Source organism: Salmo trutta, chromosome 14, assembly GCF_901001165.1.
Source record: "Salmo trutta chromosome 14, fSalTru1.1, whole genome shotgun sequence".
Lineage (NCBI taxonomy): Eukaryota > Metazoa > Chordata > Actinopteri > Salmoniformes > Salmonidae > Salmo > Salmo trutta.
In genome coordinates, this window is record NC_042970.1 from 70276588 (window position 1) to 70296699 (window position 20112).

The 20112-nt window shown below is 43.7% G+C and overlaps 1 protein-coding gene across 4 annotated transcripts in view; it reads right to left on the reverse strand.

The window, feature by feature from the left end:
* LOC115147223 (SH3 and PX domain-containing protein 2A-like) overlaps window positions 1-20112 on the reverse strand; it is a 130150-nt gene that overhangs the window by 97475 nt on the left and 12563 nt on the right. For all 4 annotated transcript variants that reach the window (XM_029689334.1, XM_029689332.1, XM_029689331.1 and 1 more), the window contains exon 2: window positions 19279-19359. In XM_029689334.1, the coding sequence (XP_029545194.1) occupies window positions 19279-19359 (81 nt within the window). The remainder of the gene's footprint in view (window positions 1-19278; window positions 19360-20112) is intronic.

Below are 20112 nucleotides of genomic sequence, written 5' to 3' on the forward strand. Positions count from 1 at the left end.
GGCTCTCGGAGACGCATTTTCCCCATCCTGATCCCATCGGGAAATGTGGGACCACAGAACAATGTTGTCTCTCTGAACAGGTGCGACGGTGCTATTTCTGGCACCACCAAAACAGGTGGGAATAAAAATCCCAGGACGATATGGAGTGGAGAATAAAAAATAATACGAAAACGCAGCCTCATTCAGAACAATAGTCCCAGTCGGTATTTACGTAATAATAAGACATTTTCCTCGACAACGCCCAACAATTTACCCCCATTATATAAGAGGCAACTTCGTTGTCGATTTTTTTGCTATACAGAAATAACAAAACATGCAGAAAAGCTGCTGTGTTGTTTAATGTAACCAGGAAAAAAATCCCGACCTACGGTTCGCAATACCCCCTCTTGTAGGGAAATAGTGCCTGCTAGAAGAGCCCTGTGCTGTGGCTTCAGGCTAATTGGCGTTGGAGAGTGGGAAATGTGGGGTCCTAGTGTCCAAGTAGGCTACACGTACCTATGTCTGTGGAAAAACATTTCATCACAGGTAAGACATTTAACTTGCTTGGTGTAGTCAGTTTGTAACTCATTACTCATTACTTGTAGCTGTATAGTCTATTTATTTGTGTTGTTGCTCTTGGCTAATTAGCTAGCACTCACTCACGAGGCTGCTAGCACCGTCATGAAATGGGGCGAGAGGGAAGCCCTACAATATTATGTTTCCGTAAGTAGTGACAACACTCGGGAGCAGGCAATGTTGAAAAGTCATCTTTAGACATCTTGTACTTTTCTAAAATGTAGTTTTGTAATTGAATAAAACAAGCAGACAACAAGAAAAATTGCATCTTAAAATAGTCAAGTTTTTGCTGTGAGCCAATGGGGTAACCTAGGTAACCACAGGTTGTTTTCCCCACAGGCGAGCAGGGCCGCAACGTTCTATCTAATACCGACTGGGACTATGGCTGTAGCTACTACTTCTCAGACCTGACTCTGTCTCCTTGGTAACCAGCCTAGAGAGAATGAGTGTGAGTGTTCTGAAGCGTTCTGATTGGATAAGACTGTGAGGCTCTGGACCACTATTAGAGGAGTCGGGTCGGGAAAAAAAGAGACACACAGAACATGTTTATTTTCCTCTATTGTCAGTGAGTATCTCTACGAATTCTATCCCTACACCAACTCTGCTATGAGGACTTATCATTATTGCTGCATTCACATGCTAGTCGGGTGAAAAAAACGGAAACTCCGAAATGTCCGACTTGCTAACTGGTTGAACATCTATAACTACAACCAGTTAGCAAGACGTACATTTCTGAGTTCCCTAGTCAAATCAAATCAAATGTTATTGGTCGCATAAAGATATTTAGAACCCTAGCTCCAACAGTTCCGACTAGCATGTGAACCCGACACTGCTTGCGAAATCCGAGGTGCAGTGTAACAAGGCGTTGGTATTGGAAATGTGCTTTGAATATGGATAACATTGTAGGCTACGGCCCACAGCTGCAGCAGGCCCCTCTTCATATCATGCACAGTGGCTTATAATAGGCACGCCATATATGGAGTTGTGGGAATGAGTTGGGATTTAAGTTAAAGAGTCCGCTGTGTATTGGAGAGAGAGAGAGTTTGAGCAAGAGAGAGATAGAGAGAGAGAGGAGAGAGAGAAAAAGAGGGAGAGAGGAGAGAGAGAAAAAGAGGGAGAGAAAGAGAGAGAGAGAGAGAGAAAGAGAGAGAGAGAGAGGGAGCGAAAGAGAGTGAAAGAGAGGGAGAGAAAGAGAGAGAGAAAGAGACAGAGAGAAAGAGAGGGAGAGAGAGAGGGAGAGAAAGAGAGAAGAGAGACAGAGAGAGAGAGGAGAGAGAGGAGATGGAGAGAGAGAGAAGAGAGAGAGGAGAGACAGGGAGAGAAAGAGAGAGGAGAGCGAAAGAGAGACAGGAGAGAGAGAGGAGAGAGATGAGCTATGTACAGTAAAACACTACATAACTGATAATATAATATATTTTATAATATAATATATTTTTTATATATATCTGTTTTAAACCTTTTTGGGTGCAATGTTTACTGTTAATTTCTAATGTTTTTTTGTTGATATTGTTAAATCTGTTTCTTCTAACTTTTGATTATTGTTTATTCACTTGCTTTGGCAATGTAAACATATGTTTCCCACGCCAAAAAGCCCCTTTGAATTGAATCAAATTGAGAGAGAGAGAGAGAGAGAGAGAGAGAGAGAGAGAGAGAGAGAGAGAGCGCATGGACATGCATCACTTCCTGTTGACGGTCATGTGACCTGTGAAGAGTGACTCAAGAGGAGCTACCCCTGGTTGAACCACACAGATGACAGAGCTCAGTGACAGAACACACAGTCACACACAGATAGACGCACAAGCACACAAAGACACACGCACACACACACACACACACACACACACACACACACACACACACACACACACACACACACACACACACACACACACTTAGCAGCTCCCCACTTATGAAACAAACTCATGACCTACATAACACTGAAGAACCATGTGATCCCACCATTTCCACGATAATAATCACATGGTTCCACTGAGAATCAAACGAACTCTAAACAATCAGCAGCAGTCAGATTTACTAGGTGTAATTTCAACATAGTGAGTCTTTGTAGCTTGTAATGGTGGGCGGAGGCGGAGGCAAATTCATTTATTTCCTGGGCTGCAGCCCAAATGGTGCACTACTCCCTATGATGTACATTGCACTACTTTTGACCAGAGCCTTTTGGGCCCTGGTCAAACGTGGCACTATAAAGGGAATAGGGTGCCATGTGAGATGCAGCCCTGGACTCTCTCTCTCTAGCAACTCGCTTTAATCCACTAATTACAAGACATGTTGGTGTAAACAAGACAGGAAATAAAAGGGGGCTGATGGGGGAGGGAGGGAAGGGTGAAAAGTAATTGATATTTTGCCTGTCTAGTATTGCCAGAACAGAACGCAGGTTCTTCCCTTATTCCTTCTTAATCCTACTACTACTAGCCTGGTCCCAGATCTGTTTGTGCTATCTTGTGATATTGACCATGTGAGTTAGGCAAGATAGCACAAACAGATCTGGGACCAGGCTACACCACTCCAGCGCTTCAACACAAAAGACAGAGCGACTGAGGAAACGAATGGACAACATGAATCAAGTCTGGACACGCATTAGTGGCCCGGGGTATCAAGTTTCTAGAGACAGATGTCTGGATCCGGGGAACAGGGGTTAGCGAATAGCGAGCTAGTGCTCCCTCCAACCACAATCATTCACAGTTGCGGCTCTATATATAAATTGGAACCTCGGCATTCGATCTCAACAAATCACAGCTCGGTGCCTCCAGTTATCTTGATGGAACATGTATTAACCCATTTCAGAAGGGGGTGAGGTGATGTATGGATTCGAGTTGCTGGAGAAATTGGCTATATTCTGGTAAAGTCAATGGGGAATGTTGTTAGGTTGTAACCCTGTAGGTTCCACTTGAAGCTCCCCAGTCCCAAGGCAACAGGTGCTTGGTTGTGGTAACGTCTGTCACTCCCAGCTCCAGGTCTCCTCTTCCAGCTTCCAGACTCCAGATCTGGCCTTGGCCTGGAACTCCAGGGAAAGCCTATAGAAGTCTTAGGAAGCCCATCATCATCATACCATGGATTGGAACGGGAGTGGGATTCAGGGGTTGGAATTTCAAGCTTACTGTATCCCAAGGCTTGGTGCCGTAGTTTTGGGGCTTAGTGTTTAACACGCTTTTTAGGCTTTATTACACCCCCGTGGGGACTGGAAAGACCAATGGATCTTTGGGTCTAGATCTGTACGTTACAACACAGAGGTGAACCCTGTCTTGCGGTTGTTCTGCTTTCACGCAGTGCTCAAGAACGCATGAGCCCATGGAATGAAAGAACAAGAGAAACACTGAAAATGGCACCAGGCTACACCACTCCAGCGCTACGACACAAAACACAGAGCGACTGAGGAAACGAATGGACAAAAGAAAAATGAATCAACACTGAAGTAGAGAAGGGGAAAACAGAGAAGTGCAATGGTTTTGAGTTTCTCCGCATCTCCGCGGAGTCGCACAAGTCGAGGAATAACTACTTAGTTGTCGTGTGTACCTACTGCAATGAAACCAAGGCAACCCTTCCCATCATAGTACATTACTTAAATACTGTGAGAAGCAAAACCAGTATCACGTTTCACTTTCTTAGTGTGAGAAGGTTGGCACTCTACACAATGGGTTTGAAATCAATGTAGTTATGGCAGTAAATGTTGCTGTCAATCCTGAAAGCTTTGACGGTAGTTTTCCAGTAACCCTGCCACCCTCTTCCTGACCACAACTAACTCTACCCTTGATTCAGAACAACCTCTACTTCTGTGGCCAGTGGGCACAAACCCCACCAAAGCAAAAAGAACATGGCTTCAGGTTACCAACTGCAGCTTCCTGCTTCTGTTAAAGGTAGAAAAATAGGCCAGCCATCTTACAGTAGAGTGCAGAGAGAGAGAGAGAGAGGGGGAGGGAGAGAAAGAGAGAGAGAGAGAGAGAGAGAGAGAGAGAGAGAGAGAGGGAGAGAGAGAGAGAGAGGGAGAGAGCCTTCAGCCCTCTAACGGTACCTAAATTGGCCTAGCGCTCAACCAACATTCTCAGAGTTTCCATGCTTGGAATCAGGACAAACTTTGAGCCACGTGGCCAGACCACAAGCCCAGAGAGAGAGGCAGCAGGAAGGGATGCCAGCGCCCCTGGTGTGTGCCCCGTACGCTCTGCCCGCACTCCCAAGGGCATGGAGGGGAAATGAGACTCCTGACAGAGATTGCATTTTTCTCCACAAAAAAACTGGGTTATTTCAGGTCTATTTCATTATAAGACAATATATTTCAAATGAAAAGTGGGGCAGAGTTGAGAATCTGGTCATAGGACATGATTGAGAATGCCAGCTGCTATCTTGAACATGTATCTCCTGCAAAATACTTTTGAGGCAAACCTTTATAAATGAAGGTTTAATGAAAAGTAGTGTTTTTGTCAGTATATTTCTAAAAAGGGATTTTGCATCTGCACTGAAGATCTTTCCTCAAAGCTCTTCCTGCCTATCCCCATCAGATGTAATCCGATTGAGGGGGATAGCCAGAGAGAGAGGAGAGAGGGTGAAATTGGATCATCTGTAATATAAAGATTGTCTGGGTAATTGGGATGAGCATCAGCGATACATCACACACGCACACAAATCCTCACAAGACCACCATCCTCAAAAGTCTCTAGCCCTAGCTGTGCGTAAGCTAATGCATTTGACCTGTAGGTGGAGTGGGCCTCGGATTAGCTGAAAATTCGCTCTCCGTTAAGAGCAAAACAAGAAAGGAAAGAGACAGAAACCAGGAAGAAAGACAGAGAGAGAGAGACAGCCGGATTATAATTAACGGTGTGAACCACTGTGTGAGAAGCCAGGTTCAGGGCCGTTCCAGGCTGACGAGGTAGTGATGAGAAGCCGTGTACTGACAGACAGACAGGACTGCTGTTTACTGAACCGTTGTTCATTAACACTAACCAAGGGTTCGGCTGGAGAGGAGCTATTGCTCTTACAATGGAATAGAAGGACACCTGGTCCGCTAACCACTGCTACCTATAGCAAAGGAGGATAGGATACCAAGGAAGTGGCGTAAGACACGTCATACAGAGGTCCTTTGTGGTTTATATATGTCAGACCAGAGTTAACTAGAGTTCCCCACCTGTCGAATTTGGCCTGCGGGTGATTTTATTTGGCCCTCCACGGTTTCTGAACAAAATACATTTATATTTGTGATTATATATATATAAGTGAATTTAATTTTGGCAATCTGTTCCAAAGTATTCCCACGCATAATAGAGATATACACTGAGTGTACAAAACATTAGGAACACCTGTTCTCTCCATGACATAGACTGACCAGGTGAATCCAGGTGAAGGCTATGATCCCTTATTGATGTCACTTGTTAAATCCACTTCAATCAGTGTATATGAAAGGGAGGAGACAGGTTAAAAAATGATTTTTTAAGCCTTGATACAATTGAGACAGGGATTGTGTATGTGTGCCATTCAGAGGGTGAACGGGCAAGACAAAATATTTAAGTGCCTTTGAACGGGGTGTGGTAGTAGGTGCCAGGCGCACCGGTTTGTGTCAAGAACTGCAACGCTGCTGGGTTTTTCACGCTCAACAGTTTCCAGTGTGTACCAAAAATGGTCCACCACCCAAAGGACATCCACCCAAGTTGACAACTGTGGGAAGCGTTGGAGTCAACATGGGCCAGCATCCCTGTGGAACGCTTCCGACACCTGAGTCCATGCCCTGACGAGTTGAGGCTGTTCTGATGGCAAAGCGGGGGTGTATTAGGACGCAGTTCCTAATGTTTTGTACGCTCAGTATATGTGATCGTATTCAAATGTAAGGTTTGAAATGATTATGTTTTAGTCAAATATTATATATGTTTGGGCTTCTTGCGGTCAATTTGCAGTCTACAAATGATTTGTAATTATGTTCAGGCCCCCCGACCATCAGCTCAAGGAAAAATCGGCCCGCGGCTAAATCTAGTTCATGATCCCTGCTTTAGAGTATTGTACCTGTAGCCTATATGGGTATGGTCCTGAACCTTTGACCTGATCAGGAAAAACACAGAACCCTATTAATGTATGGGTATGTATTCTATATCCTGTAAGCCACATTATCTGAGGTTTAGCTGTAAATGTAACCCTGCTATTTCATACTATATTCAGAGGTCACTGCCACAACAATACAATTTCTCCAACCAACATTCAACTCTGTATAATGTCTATCCACTGCGACCGCCCTGCAAACTAAAAACAGTTTACACATTGTGTTCTCGAACAAAGAGATGTACCTTCCTTCAATAAAAAAGGTATTATTTATCAAATCCAAAGGACATTTCTATGAAACCTTGAACGACTTCACTCTGCAAGCCATTGTGCAAAATAAGCCAGAGCACTAGCTATTGATGTTTAAGGCAAAAACCTTTCAAGTGTTTTTATCGACTGAGACTCCCCCTCAGCCTGAGAAGACCTTGAGTTGAACAGGAGGCCTGTAATTATATATATTTATATTTATAAATCTATCTATCTATCTATCTGATCTATCTGATCTATCTATCTATCTATCTATCTATCTATCTGATAGATAGATAGATAGATAGATAGATAGATAGATAGATAGATAGATAGATAGATAGATAGATAGATAGATAGATAGATAGATAGATAGATAGATGGGAGAGAGAGAGAGAGAGAGAGAGAGAAAGGGAGAGTGACAGAGGGAGAGAAGAAGGGAGAAAGAGGGAGGGAGAAAGAGAGAGACAGAGAGAAAGGGAGAGTGACAGAGGGAGAGAGGGAGAGAGAGAGAAAGAGAGAGAGAGAAAGAGAGAAAAAGGGAGAGCGACAGAGGGAGAGAGAGAGAAAGAAGGGAGAAATAGGGAGGAAGAGAGAGACAGATAGAGAGAAAGAGACAGAGACAGACAGAGAGAGAGAGAGAGAGAGAGAGAGAGAGAGAGAGAGAGAGCTAGCCAGGCAGCTACAGACAAAGTCTTTCAGCGGCCATATGTCTTCTGATAACAGGTGGTTAGATTGGAGAAGTAAACAGGGAATAGCTGTTGGACCGGTACAAGGCATTGGAAATATTTGACTAGATGAAAAGAGTGTTGGAGGGCAATGAGAGACTGGAGTGTGAAACTGACAGACAGGCACACACAGTGGTGTGCATACTGTACGTGTTATGCACACACACACACACACACACACACACACACACACACACACACACACACACACACACACACACACATACATACACACAGACAGTAGACACATACACCTATACTGTATAAAGATAGAAACATGCAAACAGGCAACGATTCTCTCTGCCATACAGATATGCGCACGCACGCACGCACACACACACACACACACACACACAGTCTTATTCCTGGCACTTCTTAATTGGGAGCTGCTGAAAATGTAACTGTCAAAACTGTCAAAGGGGATCCTCCATTTGCTAATATCACATTTCTGGATTGACTGACTCCAACTACTGCTATTTTGTGTGTGCACGCACATATGTACACACACACACACACACACACACACACACACACACACACACACACACACACACACACACACACACACACAAAATGACTTCCAGTCCTTGACAAGGGGCTCTCAACCTCTTCACAGAGAACACAAAGCAGTCACACAGTCTCCTTCTCCTCCACACACGCACAGAGTAGAGAAACACTAGTGCTGCTAACCTAAACAACGAAGGCTAGGTGGGTCTCTCTCTCCTCTCTCTTTCTTTCCCTCCAGCCCTCCCTCTCGCTCTCTTTCTCTCTCTCCCTCCCCCCTAAACGCACCTCAGCTCAGCCACAGTGTGAGCTTTGGGCCATGATGAAACGTCCCACAAACGGACTGAACTCCGTTTATTCATCCTAAATTTAGCTCTCTCTCCTAATCCCTTGCGCCAAGGCTGTGGGAAACGGCTACATATTTCCCCCTCCGTCCCGACCTGAGCGAAGACCCGAGCCAGTCTGTCCTGTGAAGTGCCCAGTTATACGTCAGCGGCGCTAAGCACGAAGCACAAGAACAGCGCCTGTATCTGACGTGTAGGTGTCTTTCCTGTCCCGCGGGTGAAAAACACTCTCTCCAATCTGGGCCTCTCTCTCTCATACTCCCTCTCCCTCCTCCATCGTGGTCGCGCAAGACTCCAACACCATCATCAAGGTTGCTGACGACACGACAACGATGAGGCAGCCTATAGGGAGGAGGGCAGACACCTGGCGGTGTGGTGCCAGGACAACAACCTCTCCCTCAACGTCAGCAAGCAAAGGAGCTGGTCGTGGACTACAGGAAACGGAGGGCCGAGCACGCCCCCATCCACATCGAAGGGGCTGCAGTGGAGCGGGTCGAGAGCTTCAAGTTCCTCTGTGTCCACATCGCTAAGGATCTATCGTGGTCCGTACACACCCACACAGTTGTGACGAAGGCACGACAGCTCCTACCCCCAATCCATAAGACTTCTAAACAAGACTGCTAAATAGCTAATCAAATAGCAACCCACACTACCTGTATTGACCCGTTTTTGCACTGACTCTACGCACACACAGTGGACTCTACCCACACACTCACACATACTTACACTGACACTCCAACGAACACATACACTCACACATAACATGCACACAGATGCGTACTGACGGCACACACACACACTTTCAGACTCACCATATACGCTGCTGCTACTGTCTAATATCTATCCTGTTGTCTGGTCACTTTACCCCTACCTACAGTTGAACCTTAGCCAAATACATTTAAACTCAGTTTTTCACAATTCCTGACATTTAATCGTAGTAAAAATTCCCTCTCTTAGGTTAGTTAGGATCACCAATTTATTTTAAGAATGTGAAATGTCAGAATAATAGTAAAGAATTATTTATTTCAGCTTTTATTTCTTTCATCACATTCCCAGTGGGTCAGAAGTTTACATACACTCAATTAGTATTTGGTAGCATTGCCTATAAATTGCTTTATTTGGGTCAAACGTTTCGAGTAGCCTTCTGCAAGCTTCCCACAATAAGTTGGGTGAATGTTGGCCCATTCCTCCTGACAGAGCTGGTGTAACTGAGTCAGGTTTGTAGGCCTCCTTGCTCGCACATGCTTTTTCAGTTCTGCCCACAAATTTTCTATGGGATTGAGGTCAGGGCTTTGTGATGGCCACTCCAATACCTTGACTTTGTTGCCCTTAAGCCATTTTGCCACAACTTTGGAAGTATGCTTGAGGTCATTGTTCATTTGGAAGACCCATTTGTGACCAAGCTTTAACTTCCTGACTGATGTCTTGAGATGTTGCTTCAATATATCCACATAATTTTCCTTCCTCATGAAGCCATCTATTTTGTGAAGTGCACCAGTCCCTCCTGCAGCAAAGCAACCCCACAACATGATGCTGCCCCCCCCCCCCCCCCGTTATTTACGTTTGGGATGGTGTTCTTCGGCTTGCAAGCTTCCCCCTTTTTCCTCCAAACATAACGATGGTCATTATGGCCAAACAGTTCTATTTTTGTTTCATCAGACCAGAGGACATTTCTACAAAAAGTATTATCTTTGTCCCCATTTGCAGTTGCAATCCATTGTCTGGCTTTTTTTATGGCGGTTTTGGAGCAGTGGCTTCTTCCTTGCTGAGCAGCCTTTCAGGTTATGTCGATATAGGACTTGTTTTACTGTGGATATAGATACTTTTGTACCTGTTTCCTCCAGCATCTTCACAAGGTCCTTTGCTGTTGTTCTGCGATTGATTTGCACTTTTCGCACCAAAGTACGTTCATCTCTAGGAGACAGAATGCATCTCCTTCCTGAGGGGTATGACGGCCTCGTGGTCCCATGGTGTTTGTACTTGCGTGCTATTGTTTGTACAGATGAATGTGGTACCTTCAGGCATTTGGAAATTACTCCCAAGGATGTACCAGACTTGTGGAGGTCTCAAAAAAGAATACTGAGGTCTTGGCTGATTTCTTTTGATTTTCCCATGATGTCAAGCAAAGAGGCACTGAGTTTGAAGGTAGGCCTTGAAATACATCCACAGGTACACCTCCAATTGACTCAAATTATGTGAATTAGCCTATCAGAAGCTTCTAAAGCCATGACAACATTTTCTGGAATTTTCCATGCTGTTTAAAGGCAGAGTCACCTCAGTGTATGTAAACTTCTGACCCACTGGAATTGTGATACAGTGAATTATACGTGAAATAATCTGTCTGTAAACAATTGTTGGAAAAATGACTTGTGTCCTGCACAAAGTAGATGTCCTAACCGACTTGCCAAAACTATAGTTTGTTAACAAGAAATTTGTGGAGTGGTTGAAAAACGAGTCTTAATGACTCCAACCTAAGTGTATGTAAACTTCCAACGTCAACTGTAGCTACCTCAATTACCTCGTACCCCTGCACAGTGACTCGGTTCTGGTACTCCCTGTATATAGTCATGTTTATATATTTATATGTACATATTCTTATTCCATCCCTTTATATTTATGTGTATTAGGTAGTTGTTGGGGAATTGTTAGATTACTTGTTAGACATTACTGCACTGTCGGAACTAGAAGCACAAGCATTTCACTACACTCGCATTAATATATGCTAACCATGTGTATGTGACCAATAAAATTTGATATGATTTGTTCTTTTTACTCGTTATTGTTATTCGTTATTCACAGTGTTTTTAGTGTCACTATTTCTATTTCTTTTTTTCTTTTTTATCTTTAACTCTGCATTGTTGGAAAAGGACCCTTACGTAAAGCATTTCACTGTCAGCCTACAGCCGCTGTTTACGAAGCATGTGACAAACACATTTCGATTTGATCCCTCTCCATCTCGCTTTATCTCCCTGTCTCCCTCCCTCCCTCTTTCTCCACTCTGGGCTCATAAAGTAGTCCTTTATTCCTGACCCCAGACAATGGGAACCCTTATAGCCCAGCCTAGCCTTGCCTAGCGCAGCAGTACAGTACAGAACATCCAAAGAACACCCACAAGGACGAGAGGGCCGAGAGGAATGAGGGGGCCGAGGGCGCTGAAGCTATTCAGCCATCCATCCTTGGAGATGGCATATCAATAATGCTGTGTGGTCTAGATGTGTTTCAATCAAACAGTCCTCGGTCCGAGGGTAAGGGATTCTACATTGGGCGACCTTCGTTTTGAAAGCTCTGGCAGAGGGATACTGTATAATTTACTGAGCGGAGTTGAATTGAATATGGGCTGCCTTGGTCCTGGCTATACAGTAGACTTTTGTGAATGTTTTTCAAAGGGCATAAAATATATCAACTATGCAAGTGGAATTTGACAACATAAGTGGAATGCAAGGCAAAATATGTGAATATCCATATGCTTTTATCAATGTACAATCTCAAATATTCAATGAGAAAGATTTTTCAAACTTCAGTCCTAGCACTAACATTCCGAAACCTAAATATTCCGTCAGAAGCCATGGTCAGTCAGAGAGACTTGCGAACAGAGGAAAGAGAGGGATGTGGAGAGGAATACAAACCGGAGGAGAGCCTCATAAAAACATCAGTCAGTCTGTTAGCTCCCTCTTTCAGAAGAAGGGTTTTAAAAAATACCAGCCTTGTGCCAGACTGAAGGACACAGGCCCATTCACAGATCCCTCAGAGGTTCCTCAAATGATAAGGCTACTCATCATTAGAGAAGGGACTTTTTCCTAACTGGGAAAAACTCCACGTACTAATCACAACCTAAACTAAAACATGCGAGTTTTGATATGTTGAAGATATATGTCGGATTAAAGGGGTTTTCAGTGTGACTATTACTATAACGTTGGTATAAGAAGCAATAGAAGCTCCCATAAATGTCTTTGGCCTTCCCAGTTGCCCCATGGGCAAACTTAGTTCCTGTTCCAACTGGTTTCCTTTCAGACGCCTGGAAACAGAGTAGTTGACTAACTGGTCATAACTCTAACATAAGTGGAGAGTCACTATATTAACGTGACTGTAGACAAGCCAGGACGGTCCAGTCATGTGCCTGACTAGTACTAATGACTAGGATGAGTTGTTTTGTAGTCAACAGGATGTGGGAAGGTACAGAAATGAGTTTGAGAGCAATGGAAGGTACAATATTCCACAGACTAGAGGGGACTTATTTACACTACATAATAAGTAGTTAGAAGTGATTTACTCTATATATATATATCAAGTCAAGCTGAGGTAAGTACAAAGTGTGGAAGTGAGTGTGTTTTTTCAGAAAAAATAGATTTTCTTCCTCTTGGCACTGATTGTGTCATTTCATTCACACTCCCCACACAACAGTCCCTCTTCCTTTCTTTCTTTCCTTCCACCTAATCTCATCCCTCTCTTTCTATCCCGTGCCATTGTTAGATAGGGCCTGTGCCCTGTTGTTAGATAGGGCCTGTCCACTTCTTAGGTGAAGTGAGAGAAAAATCTATCTTTCAATTCTGGCCTCACGTAAACCAAACTGAACTACTGATGAGGAACGATAGAGAAAAGACAGAAGAAAAGAAGGAGATAGAAAGAGAAATTAAGAAAGAGAGATTACCGACCATTTTGAATTCCACCGTACCTTCTCCGCTATGCAATCTGGTTTCAGAGCTGGTCATGGGTGCACCTCAGCCACGCTCAAGGTCCTAAATGACATCATAACCACCATCGATAAGAGACATTACTGTGCAGCCGTATTTATCGACCTGGCCAAGGCTTTCGACTCTGTCAATCACCACATTCTTATTGGCAAACTCGACAGCCTTGGTTTCTCAAATGATTGCCTCACCTGGTTTACCAACTACTTCTCTGATAGAGTTCAGTGTGTCAAATCGGAGGGCCTGTTGTCCGGACCTCTGGGAGTCTCTATGGGTGTGCCACAGGGTTCAATTCTCAGGCCGACTCTCTTCTCTGTATACATCAATGATGTTGCTCTTGCTGCTGGTGATTCTCTGATCCACCTCTACGCAGACGACACCATTCTGTATACTTCTGGCCCCTCTTTGGACACTGTGTTAACTAACCTCCAGATGAGCTTCAATGCCATACAACTCTCCTTCCGTGGCCTCCAACTTCTCTTAAACGCAGGTAAAACTAAATGCATGCTATTCAATCGATCACTGCCCGCACCTGCTCACCCGTCCAGCATCACTACTCTAGACGGCTCTGACTTAGAATACGTAGACAACTACAAATACCTGGGTGTCTGGTTAGACTGTAAACTCTCCTTCCAGACTCACATTAAGCATCTCCAATCCAAAATTAAATCTAGAATCGGCTTCCTATATCGCAACAAAGCATCCTTCACTCATGCTGCCAAACATACCCTCGTAAAACTGACCATCCTACCGATCCTCGACTTCGGTGATGTCATCTATAATATAGCCCCCAACACTCTACTCAACAAACTGGATGCAGTCTATCACAGTGCCATCCGTTTTGTCACCAAAGCCCCATACACTACCCACCATTGCGACCTGTACACTCTCGTTGGTTGGCCCTCGCTTCATACTCGTCTCCAAACCCACTGGCTACAGGTTATCTACAAGTCTCTGCTAGGTAAAGCCCCGACTTATCTCAGCTCACTGGTCACCATAGCAGCACCCACTCCTAGCATGCGCTCCAGCAGGTATATCTCACTGGTCACCCCCAAAGCCAATTCCTCCTTTGGTCGCCTTTCCTTCCAGTTCTCTGCTGCCAATGACTGGAACGAACTGCAAAAATCTCTGAAGCTGGAGACTCATATCTCCTCACTAGCTTTAAGCACCAGCTGTCAGAGCAGCTCACAGATCACTGCACCTGTACATAGCCCATCTGTAAACTGCCCATCTATCTACCTACCTCATCCCCATACTGTATTTATTTATTTATCTTGCTCCTTTGCACCCCAGTATCTCTACTTGCATGTTCATCTTCTGCACATCTACCATTCCAGTGTTTAATTGCTATATTGTAATTACTTCGCCACCATGGCCTATATATTGCCTTAACTTACCTCATTTGCACTCACTGTATATAGACTTTTTGTTTTCTTTTGTTCTACTGTATTATTGACTGTATGTTTTGTTTATTCCATGTGTAACTCTGTGTTATTGTATGTGTCGAATTGCTACGCTTTATCTTGGCCAGGTCGCAGTTGCAAATGAGAACTTGTTCTCAACTAGCCTGCCTGGTTAAACAAAGGTTAAATAAAACAAATAAAAAAAAGAGAGAGAGGTAACTTCCACAAATCTGTGAACAATCTGAGAGACAAGGCAAGAAGGGCCTTCTATGCCATCAAAAGGAACATACAATTCGACACACCAATTAGGATCTGGCTAAAAATACTTAATACAGTTATAGAACCCATTGCCCTTTATGGTTGTGAGGTCTGGGGTCCGCTCACCAACCAAGAATTCACAAATTGAGACTCTGCATGCAGAATTCTGCAAAAATATCCTCTATGTACAACGTAAAACACCATATAATGCATGCAGAGCAGAATTAGGCCAATACCCGCTAATTATCAAAATCCAGAAAAGAGGCGTTCAATTCTACAACCACCTAAAAGGAAGCGATTCCCAGACCTTCCATAACAAAGCCATCACATACAGAGAAATGAACCTGGAGAAGAGTCCCCTAAGCAAGCTGGTCCTGGGGCTCTGTTCACAAACCCAAACAGACACCACAGAGCCCCAGGACAGCAACACAATTAGACCCAACCAAATCATGAGAAAACAAAAAGATAATCACTTGACACATTGGAAAGAATGAACAAAAAAACAGAGCAAACTAGAATGCTATTTGGCCCTAAACAGAGAGTACACAGTGGCAGAATACCTGACCACTGTGACTGACCCAAAATTAAGGAAAGCTTTGACCATGTACAGACCTTGCTATTGAGAAAGGCCACTATAGGTAGACCTGGCTCTCAAGAGAAGACGGGCGATGTGCACACTGGCCACAAAATGAGGTGGAAACTGAGCTGCAGTTCCTAACCTCCTGCCAAATGTATGACCATATTAGAGACACATATTTCCCTCGGATTACACAGATCCACAAAGAATTTAAAAAAAAATCAAATTGTGATAAAATCCCATATCTACTGGGTGAAATACCACAGTGTACCATCACAGCAGCAAGATTTGTGACCTGTTGCCACAAGAAAAGGGCAACCAGTGAAGAACAAACACCATTGTAAATACAACCCATATTTATGTTTATTTATTTTCCCTTTTGTACTGTAACTATTTGCACATTGTTGCAAAACTGTAAATAGACATAATTTGACATTTGAAAAGTCTTTATGATTTTGGAACTTTTGTGAGTGTAATGTTAACAGTTAATTTTTTATTGTTTATTTCACTTTTGTTTATTATCTATTTCACTTGCTTTGGCAATGTAAACATATGTTTCCCATGCCCGCTAATAATAAACCCCTTAAATTGAGAGAAAGAGCGATAATAAAACAGAAAGAAAGCGAGAAAGCGAGAGAGCCAGAGTGAGAAAGCAAGAGAGAGAGCGAGCAAGAGAAGAGGGAGAGACTGATAGAGAGAGAGTGATAAATAAAAGAGGAAGAAAGCGAGAGAGCGAGAGAAAGCGAGAGAGAGAGCGCGAGAGATAAATAAAAGAGAAAGAATGCGAGAGAGCGAGAGAGAGCGAGAGAGAGAGAGAGAAAGCGAGAGAGCGCGAGAGGGAGAGAGAGATAAATAAAAGAGAAAGAAAGACAGAGAGAAGAGATGAGAGAGGAGAGGAGAGAGAATTAAAGAAAGAAAGAGACTACTCTGCCCTGTCAAAAATGACCAACCCTTTCATTGAAGCTAAGAAATTGGGGGGAAATAATTCAAATGATTAAGTAGGAGATGGTTCCCTGTTGTGAGATTCTAGTATCATTTGAAATGAATAGTCTCTCTATTACCAGTTAATAGCTTCTTCTCTGCATTGGCGACACACACACACAGGCACACACACACAAAGACTACAGTGGGCACCCACTAGCACTAATATATATACTGTTACCAGTGCCTTAATGCATTCATAAACTCACTGAGTTAGAAAACCCATTACAGTGTACTCTAAATGCAATTAAGGGTTGTATTACCGTACTCATTCAACCGAGGCCAAATATCTTTATTTACGCTACACTATGGTCCTGTGTCACCAATACACAAAACCCCTAACCTTAAAGAGAGCTCAGAAGTCAAAGGTCATGGGATATTATCCATGACCTTTCTACACGTGTACACGTGTACAGAGTGCTATTCTACACGTGTACACTATTCTACACGTGTACACTATTCTACACGTGTACAGAGTGCTAACTACTTAGTGGTCCTGTGTGGCTCAGTTGGTAGAGCATGGTGTTTGCAACGCCAGGGTTGTGGGTTCGATTCCCACGGGGGACCAGTACGGAGAAAAAATGTATGAAATGTATGCATTCACTACTGTAAGTCGCTCTGAATAAGAGCGTCTGCTAAATGACTAAAATGTAAATGTACTTCTGGTGCTTTTGTCTACCTACACGGCTTGGAACTCTCCACCCTCACAATAGTTGGTCATTTTGGAGGACGCATTCATCCAAAGCAACTTACAGTGAGCACACAGTCCGTGCATGTGGCCCGAGCTGGAACTGAACCCACAACGTTGGCCTTCTCCACACCACACTGTAACCATCTGAGCCATCGGGACAAAATCAACTAGCTCCCGTCCTCTAAAACCATTATGTCAGCTGTTGTGAATGACAGTGGTGCAGCTTCTGCCTGTGGATATAGAGAGGTGCTGCCCATTCAGGGAGGGATGGAACAGACAAATGAAAGAGACGGAGAGATGAAAGACAGACGTTTCCAGTGTATATCCTTTCTCCTGGCATAAGGGCTTAGTTAATAGTTAATAACGTCCCCTTGTGTGAGGGTATTAAGAGAAGACCAACGGTTGTTGCCAATGGTAGTCTCTCTGACTACAGCCGTGTGTCTTAGCTTTGACGTGGAAGCTTTGCCCTTAATTAACCACATATCTAGGATCAGAGAATCATATCCCAAACATCTAATCTTCAGGAGGATTTAAAGAAACATCTGACCCTGGACTAGTGGTTAGGGGCAACTTGACCTACTCTTGTGTCTATCAACGACATTAAGAGATCCTGAAAGCCAGCTATATTAACTGTTGCATAGCCAGATGTGCTAGACTGAAAACTAGTCATTATTATCCTATATCAAGGTTTTAACAGGTCTCTCTTGCAAAAAACATTTTATGTCAGTGAGACAAACCTGCATAAATAAAGGTTGAATAAATAAATAAATGCATTTGGTTGTGAATGCTGCTTTCTTTGACAACACAATAAACTAAAGCCTTAGTCTAGGGGACATTTGGCCTCTCCACCTAGTCTGAGGACCTCTGCCCTTCTCAATCAGAAAAGCTAACAAAATCAATCTTTCTGTTGGTGACTGAGTGGTTCTGTGTGAAACCATCCACAACCCATTAGAGGCCATTAGCTCCCAAGCAGCAATTTGAACCCCTCGTGTGTGTGTGTGTGTGTGTGTGTGTGTGTGTGTGTGTGTGTGTGTGTGTGTGTGTGTGTGTGTGTGTGTGTGTGTGTGTGGTGTGTGTGTGCGTGTGTGTGCGTGTGTGTGTGTGCGCATGTGTGCGCGTGCGTGCGGTGTGTGTGTGTGCTCACCTATATCTCCTCATAGCCTACATTTCAGCAGTGGAACCAAGATACAAACTTCCTCAGTCAACCCTGTTTATTATTCTACCTTTATTACACATTGGGAGTAATCACTTCCAAGGGGGAGGCTATATTCCATTGCACCCACTGGTTATCAATGGGACCTTTGAGGGTAGGAACCTTCCTCCCCTGATTGAAACATAATTTCCTGTCAGGCTGCACACTAAGGCTATTGAGATCAACCCAAGTCTTTCTCTATGTATGGCTCTTTCATATTGACCAGAATGACCAGGAGACCCCAAGACCTATGTTGCTACTCTGCCTATCAGCTTGCAAAGAGCAGGGGTGTAGAGAGTGTATGTACACACACACACACACACTCAATCTGCAGGGTTTTTACTGCAGCAGCCCAGCTCCCATTCCAAAGAAAATACAGGCCTAGACGGAAGGGTAGTTTTGGCATGTTAAACATAAGAGTCATGTAAGCTTATATGTGAAACGCTCCAACAGTCACCACACACACACACACGCGCACACACACATCACCTGAGAGTCCCCCGGCAGGCCACTATAAAACTTGCTACAGTACATTAAATTACTATATAACAGCCTGTCAGCTCCTTGACGTTTTGGGGCCAAGGCAGAGATGAGTGTGTGTCCTGTGTGTGTGTGTGTGTGTGTGTGTGTGTGTGTGTGTGTGTGTGTGTGTGTGTGTGTGTGTGTGTGTGTGTGTGTGTGTGTGTGTGTGTGTGTGTGTGTGTGTGTGTGTGTGCGTGTGTGTGCGTGTGTGTGTGTGTGTGTGTTGTAGCACTACTGCGTCTCTGAGGCTACAAGAGATACAGACCATACCTCTCCCCCACTCCCAGACCAATTACTAAAACTCACATTGATTCATTGACTCAACCATGTGTGGAGAATAGTAGTGCAGACATGTTTTTACAGAATAATCCCTCACAACGCTTGGAGTATAATCTAAAAAAAAAAGGGACAGTGAAAGCATACCATTTTGAGATAGAAAAATAGAAGTTCTGATCTGCTATGATTCTGTCTCAATAACACCAGATGTTTGGATAGAAATGCATATATCCACTGAAGAGCGTAGGAGAGGACAGGAGAGAGTCAACATTACCTGAAGGTCAAAGAATTTGCTGTATCTCCTGTAGATTATGTGGGAGGTGTTGTCAGAGTATGTGACATTGATGAGATACACCTGCAATGAGAGAAAGCGCATGGTTAACACTGTGGACCCGACACACGGCATTACCAAGGCAACAACCCCTGCACTTCAAAGGTCAATGACACGCACATATATCTGTCAAGGTGTAATAGCGGGTTAACATAATGGTGATCTCCTTCACCTTCTCTACACACTGACCCTCTGCACTTCCTGCCCCAGATAGCGAATTACAATTACAACAGCCATTCCCATTCAAGTGGATGGGCCTTTGTCTGAGGCGCTTTGTTCCTTCCAGTAACTATATTTATATCATAGATGACGTATAGAAACCGAACGTTATGTTCCAGACCCGGAGGGTTGGTAATGTAATTGATGCTGATATCATCTGCGCTTTAATCTAACATAGGGAAAGATAGGAAAGATATCAAGGAGTCTGGAAAATTCCCGTAAGAGAGGTCAGTCAGGAGGGTTGAATGGGTCGGACCTCAGGTTTATGATGGATATCTACAGAGGAAGTGTTGTGCCAATATACAGTAGGATATCTGGTGAAATGGCTATTTGAAGTCACAAAATAGCAAGCAACAAACATAACGTTGAAACTTGACTGTTAAAATCAAGGCTAACTACTACTGAACATAGCCTTTCACAGTTCTAATATGCTATAGTACTGAGGACATTGAGGTTAAGTCACAAACCTAAACCATTGGCCCTTTGGCTTCATTGTTCTCAGCCCAATCTCTACTACAAAGACACACAATTTGTTTAAGTTCATAGAGTTTCCATATA